Source organism: Heteronotia binoei, chromosome 20 (assembly GCF_032191835.1).
Source record: "Heteronotia binoei isolate CCM8104 ecotype False Entrance Well chromosome 20, APGP_CSIRO_Hbin_v1, whole genome shotgun sequence".
Classification (NCBI taxonomy): Eukaryota; Metazoa; Chordata; class Lepidosauria; order Squamata; family Gekkonidae; genus Heteronotia; species Heteronotia binoei.
Genome location: NC_083242.1, coordinates 7,392,112 through 7,418,704, shown reverse-complemented (window position 1 = coordinate 7,418,704; position 26,593 = coordinate 7,392,112). Strand labels below are relative to the sequence as shown.

Genomic DNA, 26,593 nt, shown 5'->3' with positions numbered 1-26,593 from the left:
GAATGGTGTCATTTGCAGAGGTGCAGAATTTTTGATTGCTCTGGAGGAGAGAAATGTGAGTCAGCGTGGGTGGGTCGCAGAGAGTTCACGCAACCCTGGCAAAGCGATTCAGCATAGATATGCCCTTGTTGCTGTTGTGGATTGTAATTTAATAGGGCGCTCTGTTTTATGCAGACATGTTTGGCTTAGGGTGTAAGGAGGCAAGCGTTGGATGAATACAGTTCTTTTGACAGGGATACGGGGGTGGGCGGTGGGTGGGAAAGAGACTGGTAGCAGGAGGCTGCTGACATGGTTTTCTGGGAAATGTGATACCGTAACCACTTCCTCAGACTCTTCTCTTGTGACATTATCCTGCCGGCTGCTGGAATTGGAAGAGGCCGTTAATGTTTGTCCCCAGAAAACAGGGAACCTGCTCTAGACAAAAAAGTGCAAGAAACAGTGAAGAAATTCACACAAGTGAATGCACTCATGCCCTGAGCTCGGCAGCCCAGGCTAGTCTGATCTCCTCAGATCTCAGAAGCTAAGCAGGGTCAGCCCTGGTTCGTATTTGGATGGGAGACCACCAAGGAATACCTGGGTAGCAATGCAAAGCCAATGCAATGGCAAACCTATGAATTTTGATAATGTGCTGGCTGATACGAAATCTTTTGTTCCTCTTTCATGTATCTGGTCAATTACTGTAGACATGAATTATAGATGCCTAGGCGTATATATGCAATGGCAGGCCACCTCTGAATGTCTCTTGCCTTGGAAACCCCATGGGATCATCACCGCTTGCCTGCGACTTGACGGCGACTTCCCACTACCACAACCGGTGCTCTCATAAGTCAGTCAATGTGCCTCCATCGATTCTGAAGGAGAATAAAATTTGTGATAGCTGATCGATAACAACAGAATGTAGCTGTTGTCAGGTCAGTTTCAGAGGGAAGCCATGTTGTTCTGGAATGCAAGTAGGAGAAGGGAAGCCGAGAGACGAGAAGAGGTAGAGTTGGGTACAGTAGCGCCAAGATTTCCGGGGCATGAGCTTCTGAGAGTCAAAGCTATCTGATGAAAGGAGTTTTGGCTCGTAAAAGCTGAAGGTCATGTTGGTCTCGAAGGTGCTACGGGAATGGAATCTAGCTACAGACAGGTCAGTTTGGGTCAAGTCTCTCCTCAAGGATTCTAGCCTTTCTGCAGCAAACGAGGTGGATTTCCTATTTGGTAGGCGAGGTCACCAAGTGCAAAGGAGGATCACTCTTGGATGTGTTGAGTGGCTGTCCTCTTTCACTGTGGTAGCACTTAGTTGACTCTTGCGTGCTCCAGAGATCATCCCTACTACTTTACGTTAGAAGGAACCCTTTGCCACTCGTGGCTCTCGGGTGTCCGTTACATGATACCTGCCCAGCTCTGCCCTGTTAGCCTTCCATTTCAGTGCGAGCTTTTCAGATACTGTGCCCTATCCCTGCGCTGTCCTTGTGGGAGCAATTATTGAAGACTTCCTGAGACTCAGATAGCTGCTCAGCGAACGTGAAGTGTTCATACAAGTTCTGCAAATGCATTGACCGATGCGAGCAGTCCCCACATTTCAGGTATCTTTCCATGAACAGCTGCAGTCTTTTCTCTGTAGAAAGCGCCCTGCTCAGCAGTACCGAATAGCATTTAGATGGAAAGCTCTCGGAAGGTGTGTTTAACCTAGCAAAGCACCTTTTGGTTCTGGCATCTCCAGCCTCTTTGGATTATTTCTTTGTCCCAGGTGGTGATTTCAGCGGTCAGATCCTGCGTCTGAAATGCCTCTGTTGTTTTAGCTCTGGAGTGCAAGTAGGAGAAGGGAAGCCGAGAGACTTCTGGTATTCGGGGTGGTTCAGCAGTAATAGCGGAGGCAGCATATCCTACAGGGTTGGCAGAAAACAACTCAATGAGCTTTTTGTGAGAGCGGGTCCATTATCTGACAGGACACTCGTCCCTGGGATGCGTATGAGGGTTAAAAGCCCTTCATGGGAGCAGGGGGAGGAATTCCAGTGATTTGGGTAAATTAGCCGCAGCGATGGGTGTCGCATGTCTTGCTGTCTTCCATTCTTCATCATAAGGTGCGTTGAGTCACTTGTCACAATGGTGTAATTTTCTCAACTGCGTGCCCAGAACATTTTGTAAAACATTCTTCCACTTGGATTTCTCTTTGTGTGTGTGCGTGTGTGTTTTCAACTTGCATGAGTTTTTAGCACAGTTGGACACAACTTTGAACGTGGCTGGTTTAAATAGTCTATAAAATGCAAAGGCATTAGTCTCAGAGTGGGGATGATGCAAGATGAAAAGGAAACAATTATTGCCCTTGAGCTGTGGGGACCAATGGCTGCAAAGGGCTTCCTTTCTTGGGGGTCTGTGTTAGAAATCTGGCCCATCCCAGATGATCCTCTGTATTCTTTCTCTGCTGATTTTGATCTACCTCCCAAGTGGAGAGAGCGTCGATTCCGTTGTGAAACCGAAGGGCAGTGTGTGCTTTGGCTTGCCGTGGGGATGTCCAAGGTAGATTTCCTAACAGGCTGCTGTTTTTTTCTTTCATTACAGGCGTGAAGTAAAAATGGTGCAAAAATATCAGTCCCCTGTTAGAGTCTACAAATACCCCTTTGAGCTTGTCATGGCGGTAAGTGTCTTTCACGTCTGCTCCTTTCTCTCCCCTCCTTCAGGCTTCACAAAGAGTTCTACTGAATCCTCGGTTTGTGTGCCGGTCATTGACGGGTTTTGAACGCAAAGTTTGTTTCTGCAGTTTTTGAATGAGACTTCTGGAAGGATGTGTCTTCTGTTTTTGTTTTTTTGTTTAAAACAATTTTTATAATGTAATATATTGTGATAACGTGTCATCATTTGTCATTAAATGTTAGCACACATATATAACATTTTCTCCACCGCACCCCCCTCTTCTGTGACCCCCAGCAGTGCATGCCCCCTTAGCAAACATCCTCAAATTACTGTTTAATCTAATTTGTTATAAGGTAATAAATTCTATCTCCGAAAAACCCAAAGGTTGTAATTATAATCCCTCTTCATGATATTTCTTCTTATTCATTGGGGAAAAAAAGAAAAAAAGTTATAATCCAATAATCATATTTTTAAACTGTAATCCATATATCGTTTCTTTAAAAATTAACCATTGTCAAAGATCACCAAATGTCCTTTAACTTTCCATTGTTTTTCAATATATTTTTGAAACTTTCCCCAGTCATTTTTAAACTTCTCTAAATCTTGTTCTTTTAAGATTCTTGTAAGTTTGTCCATTTCACTCCAATGCATAACTTTCATAGTCCATTCCCATACTTCTGGTATTTTGTCTTGTTTCCACATTTGCGCATATAATATCCGTACAGCTGAAAGCATATACCAAATTATTGTTCTGTCTTGCTTTCGAAATTTTTCCATTTGTAATCCCAACAGGAAAATATCTGGTGCCTTCTTGATATTATATCCCAAGACTTTTGAAATCTTGGAAGGATGTGGATTTTGTGTTGTGCCATGTCCACGGCTTGTCGCCAATCGACAAACAAAACTCTACTGCTAACTGTTACGTAAGGTGGTATTCTGTTGATTTGAGGAAATCCATGACAAAAATTGGAGGAAAAGTGGACTGGTGCAAGTTTACTTTCACCTCTTGCTTGATTATAAGTTTTAGCATAGGTTTGCCAATCTCTAAGCAGTGCCTGGAGATTCCCTGCTTTTGCAGTTGATCTCCAGACAACAGAGATCAGTTCCCCTGGAGAAAATGGCCGCTTTAGAAGGTGGGCTGTATGGCATTGTACTCCACTGAGGTACCTGCCCTCCCCAAACCACACCAATTAAACATACAGGCAGGCCCATAAAACTTGTTTTCTGTTGATTTGCGCAGTTGTCACTGAATCACACATTCCCAATTCTGATGGGTTTTGCCCCTGAAAATGCCCTTCATGCTGCCTATCTATACAACTTTGTGGGAACACACAGATGGCATGTGTCAGATGCTTGTCAGTAAATTGGGTGTTGCTACCGGAGGGAGACCTCTGTTGCAAGCTTGTTAGTAAGTTTCTTGAAGGGTAGAAATCGACATGTTTGTTTCGGTGTCTGTCAGTTGGCTTTCGGGAAGATTGTTCCTGTGATACAATTCCTAGTCCCTGGAGACAGAGGGTTTGCAGACTGTAAGCATTTTTCTGATAGCCCCTGGATGTGGAAAGTGAATGTAAGGTATAAATGATTTATCTAAAATAGTGATTTTTTTTCTGACAAAATTAAGAATGGATCTCGAATCTTCTGAATCATAAACTAAGACTTCAGCTTGTCAGTATTGTCTGTTCTGAGGTGTGACTTCAAGAGCATCCAAGCAAAAATGACCCCCCAAAATCACCACACCAAGCTAGCGTTTACATAATTAACAAAAAGTTACGCATAAATACCTCCGTGGTTTAATTGCCAGTGCTGGGGTTCAGCATCAGTTTTCAGCGCTAGGTTTCAGCATCTGAGAGCAACAGAGCATAGTAGGGCCAGGGGTGGAATTCTAGCAGGAGCTCCTTTGCATATTAGGCCACACACCCCTGATGTAGCCGGTCCTTCAAGAGCTTAAGAGGCTCTTTTTTGTAAGCTCTTGGAGGATTGGCTACACCAGGGGGGTGCGGTCTAATATGCAAAGGAGCTCCTGCTAGAATTCCACCCCTGGGTAGGGCACCGATCTCACCAAGTAGCCCATCAGCCCTATTTGATCTTGAGCTGGAGGAGCTTCTGTGTCAAAGGGCGTGACTTCCCAGCCGACTGAGTCTCCGGCTCCGTGTGTTCTGAGGGAGGCGGCAGCAAGGATGAGGTGGAGGCAGCCACGAGGACCTTGTCATATCTCGTTTGACATTCTCATGAATTCCGCAACCCCCAGAGGACAACTTGATGGAGCCAGAGGCCATTCTGAGGGAAGCTCAGGGGACGCCTGACCCGTGAACACTGTGGCCGTTTTCGCACTAGCGTTTACTCCGGCGTAGCACCCCATTTACCTCTGGATCTTTTCCTGGTTTTCGCACCTGTTGCTCCGGCGCTGTGGTTTGCTCCGGTGCTGCAGGGGTTTCACGCCGGAGTATCTTGATCCACCTGCTTCCGGAGTTTTTGAAAACCTCCGGATCCACTCCGCGGAGTTTGCTGTGGGAAATCCATCCACGCCGGATCGACTGCTTTGTGGGCGTCACCCTCTCCCTTTCCGTCCTCCCACCCCATCCACCCCCTTGGCCAATCATCAGCCCTTCGCGGCGCTTCCCAAAAGTGCCCGCACGGCCATTTTTTTTTTAAAACTTCATATTTCTTGCGTAATAGCGATATTATTGCTTTTCCGCTGTTGCGTTATTTCGTTAGTTCGTTAGGTCCCCGTTGCAGCTGCAAGCGCCAGCCGGGGAGGGGGAAGAGCGCGGAGGAAATCCCAGCTTCGCCACCCGGGAGGGAGCGAGGCTGGGAAGGGAAGAACCTGCCACACACACACACACTAGTGCTGGGAGGCTTAAATGTAAAAGCTTTCTCCAGTTTGAACAACGTGTTGTGTATCGCCATAACCATTTCGTTATAACGCAACCATTTCGTTATAACGAAATAGCGTTAGTCCACGCAGCCAGCGGAGGCGACTGGGGACTCCCAGACGACTCCGCGGAGCGCGCTGAGCACCCGCCAATCACCATCAGTGGCGGGAAGTTGACATCCAGATTCTCCACTGTGAATGCTTCTGTTAACACATAAAGGGCTGTGGAGGATGCTACAGCTGCAGCCAATCCATAAGCAGAAGCGGCACACGTGACGCTCTTGTTACGTTGTTACGTAGTTACGCAACCAGACTTGCGCTTAAAAAAAAAAAGATTGACAGGGCATCGAACTCAAGTCGATGCTAGTGCGAAAACGATTTGAGCCGGGGCTTCATGGAAAGCGACTCCACTAAAGAGGCAATGTGCGAAAACGAGAAAAATGATCCGGACATAATTGCGCCGCGGAATAAGGGGAGCAAACGCTAAGTGCGAAAACGACCTGTGTTTAAATGAAGGCATCGTGATAGTTTGGTAAACGTCTGGCGCGTTCTTTGGGACGAAAGCGTTCAAATAATTTGCAGGAATAATTTCCCTCCCTCCTTTTACTGACATTACCGAAACTGTATCTGCCCAATCCTCTGTTTCTTGAAATGGCTGAGCGTTTCAGTCTTAAAACTTCTCAAATCAGAATATTACCACAGACAGGCATAAGGTGGGAGTCTTTTACTCCCCCAAGCTTTGTGTTCATGAGAGGATTCTTGGCGCCTCCCTGGGAGGGCTTTCGAGCCTCTAGAATTCCTTTGAAGGCTGTGGGTTTTAGAGGTCGAGAGAGCGAGCTGCTAAACTAGCTGGATGGAGCTTTTGAGTATCTCCAAATGATGAAACGATTGCCCCTGGTGAGGACTGCCGCTCACCGTGTCCTTGGATGGTTCTGCGGATGAGACATTACTATTCCTATGAGGCCTTCCAGGCCAAATAGGAAATTTATCTGATATAGATCATAACAGTTTGTGGCACACGAGCATCCTTTTGCTTAGGGGTTGCCTTTGGAATGCATGGGTTACAAGGAGGGACCATGGTAGAAAGGGTTGCCATCTCTGGGTTGGGAAATACCTGGAGGCTTTAGGGGTGGAGCCTGGGAAAAACAGGTTTTTGGGAGGGGATGGACCTCAGCAGGCTACAGCGTCATAGAGTCTGCCTTCCAAAGCAGTCGTTTTCTCCAGGGCAACTGGTTTATCAGCTGTAAGAATAGAAGATCTCCATGCCCTGCCTGGAGGTTGGCAACCCTAGAGCATCTGCTTTCCATGCAGATGGTTCAATCCCTGGTACCTCCGGTTAAAGAATGAAGTAGCAGGTGCTGTGAGAAAGCCTTTGCCTGAGACCCTGAAAAACCACTGCCAGCCTGAGTAGACAGTACTGACTTTGTTGGACTGATGGTCAGGTACAGCAGGGGTGGCCAACGGTAGGTCTCCAGATGGTTTTTTTTGCCTACAATTCCCATCAGCCCCAGCCATTGGCCATGCTGGCTGGGTCTGATGGGAGTTGTAGGCAAAAAAAACATCTGGAGAGCTACCGTTGACCACCCCTGAGGTACAGTATAAGGCAGCTTCGTGTCTTCAGTTATGAGCGTAGTCTGGGATACCAGAGACCCTCTTTCCTCTCTCGGACTTGGGAGTGCCCAGCTGGGGGGCAGGGGAAGATGTAAATCTATGCCCCTGTAAAAAATCAAATGCTGTTAAACCACTCCCAGATTCACGGATATTGTATCTTGTGTCATGCGTGGACTTTGGTATCCTCACCAAGATGAATTTTCTTCCAGGAGGAACATTTCCAAGTACAGCCCCCCGGAAGAAAAATGTCTGCTTAATTCTCAAAAATGACCGTTTCCCTTGCTGTTTATATATTGCCATGTTCAGACCCCTTCACATAAAAAAATAATTAATCGGACATCTTCTGTTCCAGTGAACTTAATCTCTACTACAAGCATAGGAAGTTCCTAAGCTGCTGGTGCTGAGAGAAGAATTTAGATCTATGGGCTCTAGAGAACACATTCCGAATCCATAGATGCTTGTCCCGGAAAGCATAATAGATTTCAGAGTGCAAAATTCCTTCCTGCCTTCTGTTAAAACCGACACCAATCACTTTGCGCTGACTTCGCTGCTGCATTGTAGGTCTGCTTGCCCGGAAGTGGTACCACCGAACGACTTGAAGGGACTTAACTCAGATCAGCATTCCTTGCTGTACAGCTCTTTCACAATATTCATAGGAGCCCTGGTTAAAAAGTCCCCCCCCCCCCCAATCTGTGCAGTCTGTTTCCAGCCCAAAATCAGCATTCAGCCGTAACCTTTCCCTTCCTAGCGCCTGCAGCAAGATCACCACGTGCTAGGATAATACGGTCTCGGGTTCAGGCCAGGTCAGAGCTCGAACAGGGCAGCTGTAAGGAACCTGAGAAGGGGTTATACTTGTTACTGAGGTCCTCTGTTGATGTTGTAGGCTAATGCAGCATGTTATGGGCAGCGGTGGTGGTGGTGGGGGGGGTCTGACCTTGATAGAGGCCCCTTTCAGGCCTGCAAAACTGACTCCTCGTAATGAAATATCACAGTCGTGGCTTTTGCTGTTGAGGAGAAAGTGCTGACCCAAGTTCCAGTTCTGATTGCATATTCCGTCAGACTAAATCTCACTGCAGTCTCTGGCAGCCAGGAACTGTCCTATCGGTGACAAGGTGACACAGGCGTTGCTTTGCAAGCTGTCCTTTCCCTTCGGCTAAACTTGGCCTGCCTGTGCCTTGCTGGTAAAGCTTGGCCGCTCTACCAGCTTCCTTCCTTCTGCGCTTTGCTCCTTCCTCAGCCTATTGACTTTGTTCATAAGGCAACTGCAACCAAAGTAAGCTCCATGCAAATACTTTCCGGCTGCTCTGTACAGCTCTGTGCATGTAGCTTTCTCAGTGCTGGTAACCGCCTGGAAGGAAAGTCCGGACCTTTCTGCCAGTGAAGGAATTCAGGGGAGCTGCATGGGTTTTTCTGGGTTTTTTTTTTATGAAGTATCAAGATGTGGACAGAGCAGCAGAAGGGATAGTGTGGCTGATTCTCAGTGTTCCCTCTAAGCTGCAGAGTCTTGGGAGCAAAAATTCTATTTTGTGAGCTACTGGCATTAAAGTAGGGGAGCCGCTGCATACGTTAGTGTGCTCTGGAACCATTTTTCCTGAGCGAAGACAAAAATGTGTGAGCCGGAGGCTAAAAATCTATGAGCTAGCTCCCACTAACGCAGCTTAGAGGGAACGCTGTCGCCCTTGTACTTAGACTGGCAGAGAGCAAACGTGGCACATGGGTGAGGGATGGGGAAACCCTAGTTCTGAATCCCTGCTTGGCGGCACAGCGCAGTGGCTGGTCTTCGATGTTGGCTCAGATCTATCTCACAGGCTTCGTGGGAGGTGGAACCGCCACTGAATCGTGTGGAGCAGGGTTGTCGTGGCGGAAAATTCTGTCAAGTCCCTGCCAGCTTATGGCAGCCCTGCAGGGTTTTCAAGGCAAGAGATGTTCACGGCGGGTTGGCCGTTGCCTGCCTCTACATCGGGTGGCCAATGGTAGCTCTCCAGATGTTTTTTGCCTACAACTCCCATTGGCCCCAGCCAGCATGGCTGATGGCTGGGGCCGATGGGAGTTGTAGGCAAAAAAACATCTGGAGAGCTACCGTTGGCCACCCCTACTCTACACCATATCAGACCATTGGTTCATTGGTTCTTAGGCAGAGCTCTTTCACATCATCTGCAGCCTGACTCTTATTGGAGATAGCCAGGATTGAACCTGGGACCATTTGCATGCCAAGCAGATGCTCTTCCGTTGAGCCACAGCCTCTCCCCTGGAGAGCTACCGTTGGCCACCCCTGCTCTACATCATGACCCTGGGCTTCCTTGGTGGTCTCCCATCCAAGAGCTAACCAGGCCCAACCCTGCTTAGCTTCTGAGATCTGATGAGATCAGGCTCGTCTGGGCCATGAAGCAGGAGCAGGATACGTATGGACGAGTTACATTCAGTACCGCTTGATATGCCCTTGAGAGCACTTCTCACCTCCAGTGTCCCCTCTAAGCTGAGTTAGCGTGAGCCTGCTCACAGATTTTTAACCTCCACCTCACGCATTTTTGTCTTAGCTCAGGAAGGATGACCCCAGAGCACGCTAATTCGTGCAGTAGCTCACAGCTTGAATGCCAGCAGCTCACAAAGTGGAATTTTTTGCTCCCAAGACTCTGCAGCTTAGAGGGAACGTTGCCGCAACGACCCTGCTCCACGCAATTCAGAGCGGCGATTTTACCTCCCAGCCATCCTGTGAGATAGATCTGAAGTGAAAAGAGCCAACGTACTTCACAAATTAAGTAATCTGCTTTCTTGTAATCTGTTACGCAGGACACTGTGGGCCGGTTTACCGTTATCTTTCTGCGACAGATAGTTTTGCCTGGATCAGTTATTATGTTTCTGACACCAGGATTAATTGTTAGTATCTGAAGTCTCAGGTCTGAAGTCATCCGTATTTCCGTCCCGGTATAAAAGGGCTAAACACATGGCATTGGTCATCCTGTAACTTTCCACTAACTTTATTTTTAAACCGAAAGGCAGCCATGGGAGCTTTCGCTCTCGAGCACTGCACCAGTGTGTGGGGAGGGTGAGGTGTCCGCTCAACTGTTTCCCTTCAGGCCGGTTTTCCAGCTCAGCTGTTTATGCGGCCCCCGCTTCTGCTTGCCTGTGTCCTGAAGCCACCTTTTGCTCAAAGAGAAGAAATGGCGAAAAGTCACCCATAGCCCCGGCGTAACACCTAATGTCCCAGAGCAGCAATGCATAATGGCATCCTGATATAAATGCTGTGAGTGTGCTTTGAAACTTGACGCTTCGTATGTCTGCCGTTAAGAGCAGTCCTTCGCTGAGGCCTTGTCCTTGTTGAAAAACCGTGCGGAGAGCTGTGTGAAGTTCGCTCAGCCCTCGTGGCAGCTGCTCAAGGCTCTTCGAGGAGTTCTGTGCCCCATCTAAAAATCAGCAGGAATATAAGACAGTTCCTCTTGCATTAGAACCCCAGGGGAGGGACGGTGGCTCAGTGGTAGAGCATCTGCTTGGGAAGCAGAAGGTCCCAGGTTCAATCCCTGGCATCTCCAAAATAGGGTCCAGGCAAATAGGTGTGAAAAACCTCAGCTTGAGACCCTGGAGAGCCTCTGCCAGTCTGAGAAGACAATACTGACTTTGATGGACCAAAGGTCTGATTCAGTATAAGGCAGCTTCATATGTTCATGTTCAGGTCTCTAGATCCTGGCTTAAAATACACGTACATTGAAAATAAATGCTGGCGGAGTCAATGCCGTCTTTCGGAGACCTTTTCCTGTACACATTTTATCAAAGGAATTATAGCTGTTCGTAGATAAGATTTTCCCCTCTCAAGCACTTAGGTCATGTGGCGGATAAAACAATACTGTTATCTGAGAAGCGTCTATTCTTTCTTTTTAAACTCTTCAGTATATTGTCTGGGGGGGGGGGGGAATCTTGTAAACAGATGTGGAAATCTTAACAGCATCCCCTACCAAACGCTTCATTATTATATATCTGTGCAGAACCGCCCCTGCAGCCGTCTCCACTGTTCTAACTACCCAAGAATATTGCGCCTTATTAGATGAGGACCTTGAAGAGGTCATGATAACTTATGCATCATTAAATGCAATTTAATCCTTCGCAGAGATGTCATGTTAAAAGGCAAAGCCATGTTAGATATCAGTCAGCCGTTCACCGCTTGCCTGGTTTGCGATCAGTTTCTGTAAAAATGCAAAAATGCATCTCGGTTGTTTAACGTACTGCTTGTGGAAGTCCAAGGGCATGTTCTCAGATAATGCAGTTTTTCAGTATAAGCCATTGTACGCCTGCCAAGGCTCCAGATAGTCCTGAAATAGACCATTGTGTACTCGTTGAAACATTCCTCTCCTCTCCCCACCCCATTCTATGCTTTTGGGATTCTTCCAAAAATAGCATCTTCTCCTGGTGTTGTCTCCGGAGACCCTAACTCTAATAGCTGTTCACTGTAGGAACACAGTTGATGGTCACTTTTGTCATTCGCAGCACTTCCTACCAACCAGTTTTTGTAGCTGTTACTCAAAACACACACGCAGACACGCGGATGGATTCTCCCACGTATGGATTGATTTCTGGGAGACCGTCAGGGTAAGAACATGTAATGCAAACTCCTCCTTCGTCGGCTGCAAGAAGTTTCTGTCTGTGTTCGATCATCTGCTGTGATATGTTGATTAGGAAATGCCGGAGTTCGTCTCTCTCTTTATGCAGTGCCTCGGGTGGGGTCATCCAAGCCGGGGTCGCTCCCCTCAGAGTTTTTATGGATTGCTGCAGTCCTGAATTTTCTTTGCCAAACTTGAGAGAGTATTACAAAACTGCTGATTGATAAAAAAAAAAAAAAAATTGGACAGCTGTCTTCACCCAAGCTGAACGATACCCGGACGTTTCTTGCTGAACCTGGAGCTCAGTCGCCCAGGCGTGGGTCTGCGAGAGTTTTTAATTGCTTGTGGCTCAGCACAGGGCATTCTTGATATTTCTGGCTGTCACAACACACAACATGCTGTTGTGTAACCTGTTTTGTCAAGGTCAGTCACTTGAAGGTTAGTTGAGAGCAAAGAGGGAGATTTCTCTCAAGATCTGGAACCTTTTTTAGATGTTTTGCCCGTCCCCACCACATCTGCCTTCACACAAACGAGAGATTAGGAGCAGTATCTGAGCTCTTGTGCTTTGACTATCCTTCCTGTCTTTATGAGATAAGGTCACATCAAATCAGAAACCTGTATTAGGCATTTGGAGAAGATTAATGCCGAAACCGGAATACTACAATTATTCGAACGTATGATCCCTTGTCTCCTGGGTATCGAAGCTGAGCAAAGTCAGTCACCTTGCTTGAAAGACAGCGGTTTCCTTTTGGGAAATTGTAAATAGGGTGGCCGAGGCAGTGAGCACTCAGATTCCAAAGCCTGCCGTAGAACATAGCCAGATAGCACTGATGCCTTTCTTTAGTGTGGAGACAGACTCTGTTGCGCTTTCTGTGGATATTTAATCGACTTCCATGGACTGAAATAACCACTATTCCATTGGGAGATGTTTAAGAGGTGGAATGTGTACTTAGCAACCTGCCCTGTTTTAGGAATAAAGTAGCCCTATTCGCCCTGGCCTGGATAGCCCTGGCTAGACTGACCTCAGCAGATGATGGGAGCTCAGCAGGGTGGGTTGCGGTTCGTATTTGGATGGGAGATCACCAAGGAAGTCCAGGTTCGTGTTGCAGAGGCAGCCAATGGCAAACCACCCCTGAATGTCTCTCGCCTTGAAAACTCTACGGAGTCACCATAATTCGGCTGCTACTTGATGACAGTTTCCCCCGCCACTCCGGTTCTTTTGTGTGTGACCCATAAGAGGTAGGATACAGAGATGTGCTCTGTTAGGAGAAAAAGAGGGCAGTTTGGTTATTCAGATTTGTAGGCAGCTCCTAGATTCAGCAGTAATTTTGTTGGTTTTGGTGTGCAGGTAAGTTGATCCTCTATATCTTAAGGATATGTAAGTTGATCTTCTCTCTCTTTTTGGAAGTGCAAACTCCTTTGCGTGATGTCGAAGGCTGTGACTTGTCATGGGAAGGTTCAGGATTTCAGTAAGCTGCATCACTTTGGTCAAGTCTGTTTCTCAAGGAGGATTGCCAAGTCCAATTCAAGAAATATCTGGGGACTTTGGGGGTGGAGCCAGGAGACATTGGGGGTGGAGCCAGGAGCAAGGGGGTGATGAGCATAATTGAACTCCAAAGGGAGTTCTGGCCATCACATGGAAAGGTTTTTTTAAATGCCTTCCTTCCATAGGAAATAATGAAGGATAGGGGGCACCTTCTTTTGGGGCTCATAGAAATGGACCCCCAGTCCAATCTTTTTGAAACTTGGGGGGTATTTTTGAGGAGAGGCACTGGATGCTACGTTGAAAATTTGGTGCCTCTACCTCAAAAAACAGCCCTCTCAGAGCCCCAGATACCCACGGCTCAATTCTCCATTATTTTCTATGGGAATAAGTCTTCATAGGGAATAATTGAATGCCCAGCAGACATTTCCCTCCACTCCCTCTGCTTTCTGATGACCCTGAAGTGACGGGAGGGCTTCCAAACCGGGGGATCCCCTGCCCCCACCTGGGGATTGGCAACCTTATTCTCAAGGTCACATAAAGCTGCCTTATTCTGAATCAGACCCTTGGTCTGTCAAAGTCAGTTTTGTCTACTCAGATCATCAGTGGCTCTCCAGGGTCATAGGCTCAGCTCTTTCACATCACCTCCTGCCTGGTTCTTTTAACTGGAGATGCCAGGGACTGAACCTGGGACCTTCTGAATGCCAAGTAGATGCTCTTCCAGTGAGCCATAGTCCCTTCTTAAAGGTCAGCTGCTGGGATATTAGTTATGCATTTGATTTCCTCCAGGCTTTTGTTTTTCCTGCCCTACAATAAGAGTTAACAGTTTGACCATGAAACATGTTTTGCTCAAAGTAAGCCCTCCTTACATGTGCTGAGAATTGTAGCCTTAACCAAGAGAATACAGTAACCCAGGGGTGTCAGACCCTCGGAGGGCTCCTATCAGGCTCTTGGACAACTGTCTGTCATCTGCTTCCTTCTCCCTCTCTCTTGCTTCCTTCTGCATCACAGCTTGCTTTGCAAGGCTTGCTCAATCGCACAGGAGCTACAGAGCAAAGCCTCTATTTTCTCCATTGGCTGAGGCTCCTCCCTTGGGGAGGAAGGGGGAAAGAATAGCTTGCTTTGCCAGGCTCTCTCAATTGCACAACAGAGCTACTGAGCCAAGCCTCTCTTGCTTCTATTGGCTAAGGCTCCTCCCCCTTCTGGTCCTCAGAGAAGGAAGGAAAGAGCCAGAGCTTCCTTTGCCCAGTTCCCTGGACCCCATGGGAGAAATACAAAGAAAGGACCTTTAAGACCAATGAGTAATAAAATTTCAAGCATGTTTTATTTTAATTTTTTAAAAAAAAACCATTGTGTTTGTCTGTGTCCTTTATAAAGTTTATATAATAATAATAATAATAATATTTTTTTATTTATACCCCGCCCTCCTCACCAAGGCAGGCTCAGGGCAGCTACCTAATCTCTGCTACCTAATCTTAAATGGGTACGCACATGGCCCGGCCCAACATGGCTCGGCCCAAGCAGGTCTCATTTATGTCAGATCCGGCCCTCATAACAAATGAGTTTGACACCCCTGCGTAATGTATTTGCTAACCATAGAAATGGCTGATGAAGTGAGAGCGTGGTCCCTTAAAGCACTGACTGTGTACCTCGTCTGTTCCTCAGGCTTATGAAAAGCGCTTCCCCACTTGCCCAGAGATCCCGGTTTTCCTGGGCAGTGAGGTCCTCCGCGAATCCAAGACTGAGGACGGAGCCATTCATATCATCGAACGGAGCTGTAAATTAAACGTGGACGCGCCTCGGCTGCTGAAGAAGGTGGGGCCTGAGATTTGCTCACTTGTTTGGATTCTTGAGAGCGAAAGGAAGCTGTGCCGGTTGCTTGCCTGTCTCCTTGACGCCCCGTTCTTATTGCTGTCTTTCAGATTGCTGGAGTAGAGTATGTGTTTTTCATACAGAAGAACACGGTGAACTGGAAGGAGAGAACCCTTCTCATCGAAGCCCATAATGAGACCTTCGCCAACCGCGTCGTGGTCCTAGAGTTATGCAACTACTCAGTAAGGATTTTGTCTGTCAGACTGCTGCTCACAGTGTAAGGGATGGACTGCTACGTATGGTAGCCTCTTGTACTGGCCCTTGTTTTCTTACTACCAATATACTTGCTTTCTGACTGGTATGGTAAGCTGTAATTGAAGGCCACTGGAGGTTCTGATGGTTGGCGCCACAGCTATGCATGGGGTTTTTTTTGGCAATATTTCTCCACTTGTGATTAGAGTTGTTTTAGCCCTGGGTTGGAAAAGAAGGAAGGTTTTTTTCCACATTTGGTTCTGTACTACCTTTAAAATCTCTCTGTCTCTCTCTCTCTGTCTGTCTCTCTCTCTCCACCTTGGAACTAATTCCCCTTATTGGAGTATTGGAAGCCAGAAAAAGCAGGAAAAGCCTATCTACGTTCAGTTCCTGGCTGTGCCTTCTGATCTCATTGAGGGCAGCGGCTACATCTGATACAGTCATGCTAGAATGTAGGCAGGAATGTAGCATATTCAGACAAGATTTCAGGTGGACAGTCATGTTGGTCTCACATGGGAGAACTGGATTCGAGTTCAGTCGCACCTTAGAGCCCCACAAGATTTCTGGGGTGTAAGTTTTCAAGAGTCAAAGCACCCTTCTTCAGATAAGTAGGAATGGATATCCCTGAGCTATTTAAAGGGATGTATAAGGATCGCCATTCCTGCTTCCGAAAGCTGATATTCTAAAAAGGGTCTCCATCCGCTGTGTAAGCCTGTCCTCGGTTCCGCAAAGGTTTATCACGTCGGCTTGTTTGTGATATTAAAGGTAGCTTCTTTCCGTCTCTGGAGGCAACTCAATACCCTTTTGTGTTGGATAAACAAAAGCCCAGATTGTGTTACTTACCTGCTTTGTTGGCGTCTACTCAAGAGCTTCTTGAAAGCTGAGAAGGCTGGAAGTAACTGCTGCTTTTGGTGGCTTGTTGAGATCTAAAACTCAAAGGACTTTTAGATCCATGTGTGTTCCTAGACCCATGCACCAATTGCGTAAAAGTACAGTTCTGTTATTTTGGCTGTGTCTTGAGGGCTGACAGAAGATGGAACTAGACCTAAAGGCAAAAGTCTTTGCTGGGTTGCCACTGAATCGTTGTAAAGTTGGGATGGGGAATTTCAAGGGGAGGGCTGCCTCTTAACCTTCTGGCCTCCTCTCCACATCCTTTCTCTTCAGGACCTTTTTTTCTCTTCTAGTTGAGTTTATTTGCTGCCCTAAAGCCACAAAAGGATTTGGCACCCCCCAGCCCCCTTCTGTCCCCTGCCGGAAATTGTATTGTCTCCCCAGTGTTTCACTTTTCTGGCTGATCTGCATTTCAAGTTGCCACCCTCCACTATTGCATCTAGGCCTGCTTGAAGACATATTTCCTAGACAGCCTAGCCGTTGCTTCTCGTTCTTGGGATGTTCTGGTGAAATCTTCTGCTCTTTCAGTCCTGAGAGGAGGTGGAGCTCATGCCCCATTTTCAGTGACAGCTGATAGGAAAGAAGAGGAAGACATTTTTGCTCAATCCTTAGTCCCCGGTTTTCCTTGTTTTACAATATGCAGAGTCTTCTGCCCGTTCTCATTTGTATGACTAGATATTGGATTTATATCCTGCCCTATGCTCTGAATCTCAGAGTCTCTGAGCGGTCACAATCTCCTTTACCTCCCACCTTTCACAACAGACACCCTGTGAGGTGGGTGGGGCTGTGAGAGCTTTTACAGCAGTTGCCCTTTCAAGGACAGCTCCTGCCAGAGGTATGGCTGACTCGAGACCATTCCAGCAGGTGCAAGCAGAGGAGTGGGGAATCAAACCCAGTTCTCCAGGTATGAGTCCACGCACTTAACCACTACACCAAACTGGCTGTACTGACTAGGTTGTTCAGTAGCCCGCTAGCTTACCCCTTCACATGTGAGGGAGAGTTTATGGGAACACTGAATAGATACCACATTTGCCAGTTTCAAAAGATTCATGGAGTCTCAAAGGAAGCTCATGGAAACAAGGACCTCTGAGATATTTTTGTTGTTCCTTAGTTTAAGTAATGCGTCCTTTCTTCCTGTTTGCTGTCTTCCTAAGAAGGCCAGATATTTTGAGGGGCTTAAACTTGAGGACTTGCTTCCTCGTTGCTTCTAGAATGACCAGCCTGCCTGCAGATTTCTAACTGCGCTGTGTCTTTGCCTGAGGTTAGGTTCACCCCGAGAACGAAGACTGGACTTGCTTTGAACAATCTGCATCTCTCGACATAAAATCGTTCTTTGGCTTCGAGAACACAGTAGAGAAGATTGCAATGAAGCAATACACAGCTAACATCAAGCGGGTGAGAAATATTAATCCCTGCCAGCGTTCCCTCTAAGCTGAGTGAGTGGGAGCTAGCTCACAGTTTTTTAGCCTCCAGCTCACACGTTTTTGTCTTAGCTCAGGAAAACTGACCCCAGAGCAAAGTAATTTGTGCAGGAGCTCACAATTTTATTGCCAGTAGCTCACAACTTTATTCCAGTAGCTCACAAAGTCGAATTTTTGCTTACAAGACTCCACAGCTTAGAGGGAACACTGGTCTCTACCTTTGCAGTAGTGCAGTGTTTTCTGTCGGGAGAACGTTAGACTGAAGAAGTGAAGCAACTTAAAAAAAAACCCACCTGATGGCATGACTTCAAGGCCTCCACGACAGCCGTAACTGAATCATTTTGGGCAAAGATCATTGGGTTTGGGATCGAATGAGGTGGAAGTCTCATTCCAAACACTATCACGTTCTCCTTGTTAGAGAATTCTGAGTTATTCTCAGTTCAGTTGTATTACTTACATAAGAGCTCTTTATCTAGCAGGAGCTCCTCTGCATATTAGGCCGCACACATCTGATGTAACGAATCCTCCAAGAGCTTACAGAGCTCTTCGTACAGGGCCTAGAAGAAGAAGATGATGATATTGGATTTATATCCCGCCCTCCACTCCAAAGAGTCTCAGAGCAGCTCACAATCTCCTTTACCTTCCTCCGCCACAACAGAAAACCCTGTGAGGTGGGTGGGGCTGAAAGGGCTCTCACAGCAGCTGCCCTTTCAAGGACAACCTCTGCCAGAGTTATGGCTGACCCAAGGCCATGCTAGCAGGTGCAAGTGGAGGAGTGGGGAATCAAACCCGGTTCTCCCAGATAAGAGTCTGCACACTTAACCACTACACCAAACTGGCTCTGTAAGCTCTTGGAGGATTGCCTACTTCAGGGGTGTGTGGTCTAATATGTAAAGGAGTTCCTGCTACAAAAAAAATACCCCTGGTCAGGGATATTAAACCTATGGCCCTTCTGGGCTTTTACCTGGCCCCCAAGCAATCGGTCATTACCTTTATTACCAGATGACAGAGGCTGCGCATTATATCCCTGTATACTGTCCCAGTGTTAATGCATAATGGATAGCGGAAGTGAGAGGGCTTCAGGGAGATACCTTAAGGAAATACTGCAAAGAGTGTCATTGCTGTAAGCGTATTCGTATTTTGAGTAAAAAGAAAAAATAATTGCTAACTGGGCTTGCCTGTGTCCTTTATAATGTTTGTATCTCTGGTACCTGGCATGACATTTTACGGCAAGCGTAGCCTGGCCCAACAAAGTGGCATTTATGTCAGATCAGGCCCTTGTTACAGATGTGTTCGACACCTCTGAATAGATCATCCAGCGAGAACAATGCCGTAGAGGCAGGAGTGGGAAATTAAACGATAGTTGGAACAGGAAAACTTCTTAGAAGAAGAGATTGGATTTATACCCCATCTGTCACTCGGAGTCTCAGAGTGGCTTCCAATCTCCTTTCCCTTCCTCTCCCCACAACAGACACCCTCTGATGTAGGCGGAGCTGAGAAAGCGCTCTCAGAACTGTGGCAGACCAAGGTCACCCAGCTGCCTGCATGTGGAGAAGTGGGAATCAAACCCAGTTCTCCCGGTTTAGAGTCCGTGCACTTAACCACTACATCAGACTTAGGCCAGCATAGTGCAAGCATTTCTGAATGTGGGTACCATATAACGCAGTACCCTTTCCCACATGTGGTAATATGTCCTCCAGATATTTCTGTTCTGCGCTTTTTTTGGAATGTCAGTACCCTGGAACGTAGCCATCCTGACCTCCTCAAGCATACTGTTTAACCTGTAGGAACTGAGAAGGGAGGGGCTGAGAATACGATTTGTTAAGAATTCATGGCTAAGACTAAAAAACCCAGTCCCACACAAAGGAGTTTGCCCGCTGTCCCACAGGTGGTTTTTTTTGGCTAGCTTTGCGTCTTTTCGGTATGATGTGCTTAGGCTGAGCATAGAAGTTACGCATTTAATAAACGCTCCCGTTCCAGGGTAAAGAAGTGATCGAGCATTATCTGAAGGAACTGATTTCCCAGGGTATCACATTCATCCCCCGGTGGACTCCTCCAGTGGTCTGCAAGAAGGCAGCCAGCAAGGCCCCATCCCAGCACGAAAGCCGCAAAGCACCGCCTGAATCCCACGTGCACGGAAGCGAGAAAGAGAGCGGCGGCACCTGCCCTCCTGCCGAAGCATCAACCCCTGACGGTATGCAGCCGGCCAGTCCTGGGTGCCTGGCGAAGACACGTTCAGTGCTTGTCTGTTCAAACCTGGAACAGATGGCGGAGCTCACCGGCCTGCCTTTGCTTTTTTGGCCTGTGGCTTGCAGATCATGCGGGCAGCGGGGGGAGCCTGATTCTATCTGCGGCGCTCCTGCTGGCTGGCAGCTGCACAGCCTGAAGCATTCTCTCCCCGTTCTAGTGCACCGTCGACTTGTGTTTGGGGAACAAAAAAATGTCTTCTCGCTGCTTCTTGCCAGCCCGGGAAACCTTGTTCCCTCCATTCTCTCCCCTCCCTCTCATTTGTTTTCCTCTTTGTTCCCCAACGGCCTCCAGCGCAGCTGCTGTCCTGTGACACAGCTCTCCTGGTACAGAATTCCCTTTCCGAGTGAGCGGGCGGGCGGCTCGCTGCTCTCGCCTGCAGGTGCCCATCTGCTTTCCGAGTGGCCCTGGGGAGAGCCCTTCCTGGCGGTTTATTTTAAGCCTTTCCACCGCATTGCTCCACCAATGGCTTCTTTGGGGTGGCTTGCAAAGGGGCGGGTGGGGGGGGAGAAGCATCCGTATGTTTTTGCCTTGTTTCAGAGGGGGCCAACGGCGGCACGGCCGCATTTAGAAGTTGTCCTCTTGGCGAAAGGTTGACGTCCAGCCTTTGCAGTGCTTGACAGAATGGCATATTTTTTTTGTTGCGGAAAATTATGTAAAACGGTTGCTCTGTGATAAAAGTGAGTGCTAAGGTGGGGGGGGAGAGGCAGCAACCTCCGACAGAGGGCTTGCTGATCCCACTTCGACTTATTTAAAACATTTTCTTTTTATTATTTGGACTTGAATAAGTACGCTGTCTTGAGGGCTCAGGGCGGATAAGGACAGTTGCATACAGTGGTCTCTCTTAACCCCTCCCCCTTTCACATAAATGGATTGAGGAGCAGGGGGAGGGGGAGAGAAACAGCATTTTAGAATATTGAATTCAACAAACGAATGGGATGGAGGGCTTGATTGTCCCACCAGCACGGGAGACGGAAGCGGTGGGAAGTGATTACTTAGGGAGGGGCCCCGGCTCAGTGGCAGAGCCTCTGCTTGGAATGCAGAAGTTCCCGAGTTCAATCCCCGGCATCTCCATCTGACGGAATCAGACAGGCCGTGGTGGGAAAGACCCCTGCCTGAGACCCTGGAGACGCACTGCTGGTCTGAGTACACAATAGTGATCAGCGGTCTGACTCAGCATAGGACAGCTTCATGTGTGGGCTGGGGGAGGGGTGGGGGCGTCTTGACCAGCATTCTGCTCTGGCTCTGATCCCTTGAGGCATTACTACATCTATACCGAGGGTGGCCAAACTGCGGCTCGGGAGACACATGTGGCTCTTTCACACATACTGTGTGGCTCTCGAAGCCCCCACCACCCTGTCAGTCAGCTTGGAGAAGGCTTTTGTCTCTTTAAAACACATATCCAAGCCAGCCAGCAGCTTGCTTGCTTTCCACCTCTCTCTCCCCCATCTATTTTCCTTCCTTCCTTCCTTCCTTCCTTCCTTCCTTCCTTCCTTCCTTCCTTCCTTCCTTCCTTCCTTCCTTCCTTCCTTCCTTCCTTCCTTCCTTCCTTCCTTCCTTCCTTCCTTCCTTCCTTCCTTCCTTCCTTCCTTCCTTCCTTCCTTCCTTCCTTCCTTCCTCCCTCCCTCCCTCCCTCCCTCCCTCCCTCCCTCCCTCCCTCCCTCCCTCCCTCCCCTCCCCTCCCCTCCCCTCCCCTCCCCTCCCCTCCCTCCCCTCCCCTCCCCTCCAACATCCAATGTTCCTGTCTTGCGGCTCTCAAACATCTGGCGTTTCTTCTTACATGGCTCTTATGTTAAGCAAATTTGGCCACCCCTGATCTATACTCTGAACTCACAAAGTAACCGTTGGCCGTTCTAGGAATGGGGAAAAAACCTACCAACACTGGGTTTTAAAAAACGAAAACAAAAAATAAGGCTGCAGCTATTTTGCAGATTCACTACTGGAACCAATAGTAAGTAACGGGAATGTGTTGACAGTCTGGTTGACTGGCTTCCCTCTGGTGTTTCTCCCCCCTTCAGCTGACAAACTGGATGCCGATTACATTGAGAGATACCTCGGGCAGTTGACTCCCATGCAAGAGAGCTGCCTCATCCGCCTCCGCCAGTGGCTCCAAGAAATGCACAAAGGCAAGGTAAACAGCTGTGGGGAGACTGTTCCAGAGCAATGAAATATTCAGGAGATTTAAACAACGCTGCAGCCTTCACTTCTTGCTCATGTAACTTCTCTCACCGCCCCATCAATGACTATGTATTTAAGGTAGCACACCTCACCTTTTCTCTTTGCTATTTGCATTTTAGGCCGCCGCCGGGCCTAGGGATGTTATCGTGCACTTTGCGCCATTTTTCTAACAAGCCTCGGTCGCGTTCGTGAGGTTAATACGTCTGACGGTCATAAACAGGTTTTGCTGCCTTTGTCTCTCCCTCCGTCTCAGATTCCCAAAGACGAACACATCCTCCGCTTTCTCAGGGCTCGGGACTTCAACATCGACAAGGCTCGCGAGATGCTCTGCCAGTCGCTGACCTGGCGCAAGCAATACCAGGTGGACTACATCTTGCAGACGTGGAGGCCGCCCTCTCTCCTGGAGGAGTACTACACCGGAGGCTGGCACTACCAGGACAGAGGTGGGGGGAGCTTGCCGTAGGGCTGCCGTGGCTACTGTGACGTGTGGCTAAGCGGCTTTCCCCGCCAGCCGTTTGTCACGCCGTTGCCAAAGGACACCTCAGAGATCTGATTATGAAGCTACACGTCCTTTCTTGAATTCTGGGAAACTTGAGAAAGGCACTTGAGAAAGGACACCCTAGGCTTACAATGGGAGGGGTAGATCCAGGTGGGCAGAAGCCGTTTTGGTCTGAAGCAAAAGAACAAGGCTGGAGTCCTGTGGCACCTTTCAGACCAAGGAAGTTTTATTGAGCGTGTAAGCTTTCGTGTGCTAGAAGCACACTTCATCAGACAATGAAATGGGATACAGTTAGCAGTGCTATATATATATATAGCTTGTGGGCAGCGGTTAAGCATGCAAAATAGTACCAAGTTAGAATCCATTGGCAAAATAGTGAAATTAACAAATTGAAAGAATAGCAAGTTTGGTCTGGATAGCATCAGTTGTGTGGGAAAACTGCACAGGGAATAGGCATGTCAGAAACGGAGAACGCTAGTGAGAGTCCACCATCGCAAGGCAGTGAACGTAGTCTGTTAATTGCTCTGTTTCTCCTCAAGCACGGGAGGGGTAGTCAGAGGTCCGGAAATTCTCCGGAGCTTTGTGATTGCCATAGCCGGGCAGATAAGTCAGACTGGCACTGCTTTCTCGTTCCTTACATTTCCCTAGATTCGGGTCTAGTAGCACCAAGAAGGTTTTTGGAATATGAACTTTTGAGAATTAATTTTTTTTGTATTTTGTATGTGTGTGCCCGCACATGCATGTGAGTACATGTGTCTGTACCTGGAAGTCATAGTGACCTCACGTGACTGGCCGCTACTGGGGGCCTGGAGGGTATCCAGAGAGGTGGCTGAATAAAGCCTGCCCTGCCTTCCCAGCTCCGGTATTCCAAGGAGGTCTCTCATCCAAGTTCCTGCCAGAGCCGACCCTGCTTAGCTTCTGAGATCTGATGAGATCAGGCTGGCCTTGGGCTATCCAGGTCAGGGCTGAGAGTTAAAGCTTTGACTCTTGAAAGATTATAGCCCCACCCCTCCCCCCTCCCCAAACAAAATCTTGTTGGTCACTGAGGTGCAACTGGACTTGAATATGGCTCTTCCAGTGTAGGTCAGTATGGCTGCCCTTGAAACTCCTTGTTGGTTTGCTTGTTTATAGTAGACTCTTCCCTTTGCAGGACAAAAATAACCTGTATACTACAGCTGCTTGGTTCATTTTTCTTTTCCTTTTTAAAGACGGGAGGCCCCTCTACATCCTTCGCCTTGGTCAGATGGACACGAAAGGGCTCGTCAAAGCCCTGGGGGAGGAGTCACTCCTTCGTCATGTAAGATATGAGTGTAAAAAACAAAACCCCACTCCTGTATAATTTCGACAGTTTCTGTAGAGCAACTACAGAAAGTGTCCCTGAATCGGTATCTTCATGGCTGAGTGGGTGGCTCTTTGGGACCATGCTGGTGGCTTTCAGGGAGCTCTTAAGCCGAAGGGGTAAAAAGAAGAAGTCAAGCACAAATCTCACACCATTTCCGGTGCAAATTTCTGTTTCTGCTAACCGTGTGAAAGTACCGAGTACCTTGCCTGGAGGGGAAAAATGATTTCTGAAAAAAGCCAAAGCCTGAGAGGAGGGACTGGAATCTAACCGGGAGTCAGCCCAGTCCCTCTGCCACAGGAAGAGCCAGGTTTGGTGCAGCGGTTTGGAGCAACGAACCCTAATCTGGGAGAACCGGGTTTGATTCCCCACTCCTCGACATGCAGCCGGCTGGGTGATCTTGGATCAGTCCCAGTTCTCTGCAGAGCAGTTCTCTCAGAGCTCTCTCAGCCCCCACTTACCTCACAGCGTGTCTGTTGTGGGGAGTGGAAGGGAAAGAAGACTGTAAGCTGCTCTGAGACTCCAAGTGAAGGGGGGGTATGTACATGAACATGAAGCTGCCTTGTACTGAATCAGACCCTGGGTCCATCAAAATCAGTCTTGTCTACTCAAACTGGCAGCGGCTCTCCAGGGTCTCAAGCTGAGGTTTTTCATGCCTATTTGCCTGGACCCTTTTATAGTTGGAGATGCCAGGGATTGAACCTGCTTATCAAGCAGATGCTCTACCACTGAGTCATTCCCTCGCCAGATATAAATTCAGTCTCTTCTTTTTCTGCAGCAGCAGGAGGAAGGGGGCGGGATATGTCTGCCTTCCCCCCTAATTAAGATGCTGTGATTATTTGCAAGGTCCGGAACTCCATGAAGACACGAGGCCCTGTCATAACAACCGCTGCCTGCCCCTTGTTCCTTTCTAGGTGCTGTCCATTAACGAGGAGGGACAGAAACGGTGCGAGGAGAACACCAACCTCTTCGGCCGCCCCATCACGTTAGTATGGAAAGCCTTCATGAGATACAGAAGACTCCCTCTCCCCCCCCCCCCCGCCCCCCACAACTGAATGGTCTTGACCGACTTCTTCTCTTTCAGGTCCTGGACCTGCCTCGTTGACCTCGAAGGGTTGAACATGCGTCACCTCTGGCGGCCGGGAGTCAAAGCCCTCCTGAGGATCATCGAAGTGGTCGAGGACAACTACCCAGAGACTCTCGGGAGGCTCCTGATCGTGCGCGCCCCCAGAGTGTTCCCCGTTCTGTGGACCCTGGTGAGAGACACTGAAGTGGGTCTCGGGCAGGGAGAACTAACTCAGCACCCGAAGCAGACTGTGGGAAGGATCCCGCCTAACCCTCACTTGTGAGGCAGTCTTGGCTTGTTCATTGAGCGCCGGCAGTCCAAGCTGCAAAACGGGAGGGCCGTTTCGACAGACAGGAAACGCTCAGTGGCCTGGCTGCTTTTCTGCCTCCAGGTCCTCTCCCTGATAGCTGCTACTCAAGATTCTTTCATGCAGCATTTGCAGTTTCGACAGCAAAGATGCATTGCTCGTAAACGATAATCGAAGCAACTGCCCAGTGGGAATTGCTATTCATAGATAACAGGTTATCATCTTGGTCGAGAGGGTCGTCTTGTTCAAAGCTTAAGGAATGCGCCGGTGATTCTTTTTAGGTTATCTTTTCTTTTTCTCCCATTTCCCTTTTAATGGTGAAATTCTAAACGGTGTGGGACCAGCCTCTATTGTGCACCTCTCGTGCTGTGGCATGTTGTGATTTCTCTGATCATCTCGAGACTAGTTTCCTGAGATCAGGAATCAGGAGGACTGTGCTGTTTTCCGTTGATTCAGTCCATTAGCCCGAGAGCCTTAGGAAATAATACAACAGAAGACTCAGTCGTCACAATACACACAACTGACAGTGGGGTGTCTGCCCCCGCTTCTCAGAATTTTCTCCTCTTGGAGACTCGTCAGAGTCCAAGCCTAAGCATCTTTTGCTAACACTGTGACTTGTGTAGGTTGTGAGGGATCAGGGTTCCCATAGCAGTGGCTACCTGGCTGATTTTAGTTCCGTTTGTAATAAGACTTCTGTCGTTTTCCTTCGTTTGCTGCTATATAATACCTCCACATTAAAAAGCCAGCTGGAAGAGGACAGTCTTACAGTTCCGCCGGGCCTGTAAGACCATCCTCTTCCAGCTGGCTTTTTAAATGTGGAAGTATTACATCATCGCTATGCAAGCTGTGTGGTATTTGTAGCACCAAATTGATCTGTGTTTTAAACTGTTTTACTGACGTTTTAATGCTTAACTAATGTAATAACATAAATCGGGGTATTTTGTTATTGCTACTGTAATGCTGTATTTATGTTATATTGTGTGAGCCGCCCTGAGCCTGCTTCGGCGGGGAGGGCGGGATATAAATTAAAAATTATTATTATTATTATGTGCCCCGAGCCTAACTGAGAGTGGCTTTTGGTGTCGATTCCAGGTGAGTCCCTTCATCAATGAGAACACCAGGCAGAAGTTCCTCATTTACAGCGGCAACAATTATCAGGGCCCCGGGGGGCTGGTGGACTATCTAGACAAAGACGTGATCCCCGACTTCCTCGGAGGAGAATGTGTGGTGAGTTTTGGTCTGAAGCCGGCAGCTTTAAGGCAAACGCTTTTTAGAAATCTCTTTTGGAATTATTACGTCCTTATTAAATGGTTAGTCATCGTACTTAAAGCTTTGCTAATCCGCGGGGGGTTTGCTGGTGGTGGGTTGACTGTGAAAGTGCAAATCCTGCCTGTGATTTTTGGAAAG

At 48.1% G+C, this 26,593-nt stretch overlaps 1 protein-coding gene across 1 annotated transcript in view; it reads left to right on the top strand.

Annotated features, from left to right (window-relative positions):
• Positions 1-2,508: 2,508 nt before the first annotated feature.
• The window catches only part of SEC14L5 (SEC14 like lipid binding 5), a 36,579-nt gene continuing 12,494 nt past the window's right edge, over positions 2,509-26,593 (top strand). Inside the window, exons 1-11 of the mRNA XM_060260904.1 lie at positions 2,509-2,620; positions 14,840-14,989; positions 15,097-15,228; positions 17,396-17,524; positions 19,531-19,744; positions 21,816-21,928; positions 22,229-22,418; positions 23,683-23,771; positions 24,728-24,798; positions 24,898-25,069; positions 26,279-26,413. Of these exons, the coding sequence (XP_060116887.1) occupies positions 2,558-2,620; positions 14,840-14,989; positions 15,097-15,228; positions 17,396-17,524; positions 19,531-19,744; positions 21,816-21,928; positions 22,229-22,418; positions 23,683-23,771; positions 24,728-24,798; positions 24,898-25,069; positions 26,279-26,413 (1,458 nt within the window). The 5' untranslated portion in view covers positions 2,509-2,557. The remainder of the gene's footprint in view (positions 2,621-14,839; positions 14,990-15,096; positions 15,229-17,395; positions 17,525-19,530; positions 19,745-21,815; positions 21,929-22,228; positions 22,419-23,682; positions 23,772-24,727; positions 24,799-24,897; positions 25,070-26,278; positions 26,414-26,593) is intronic.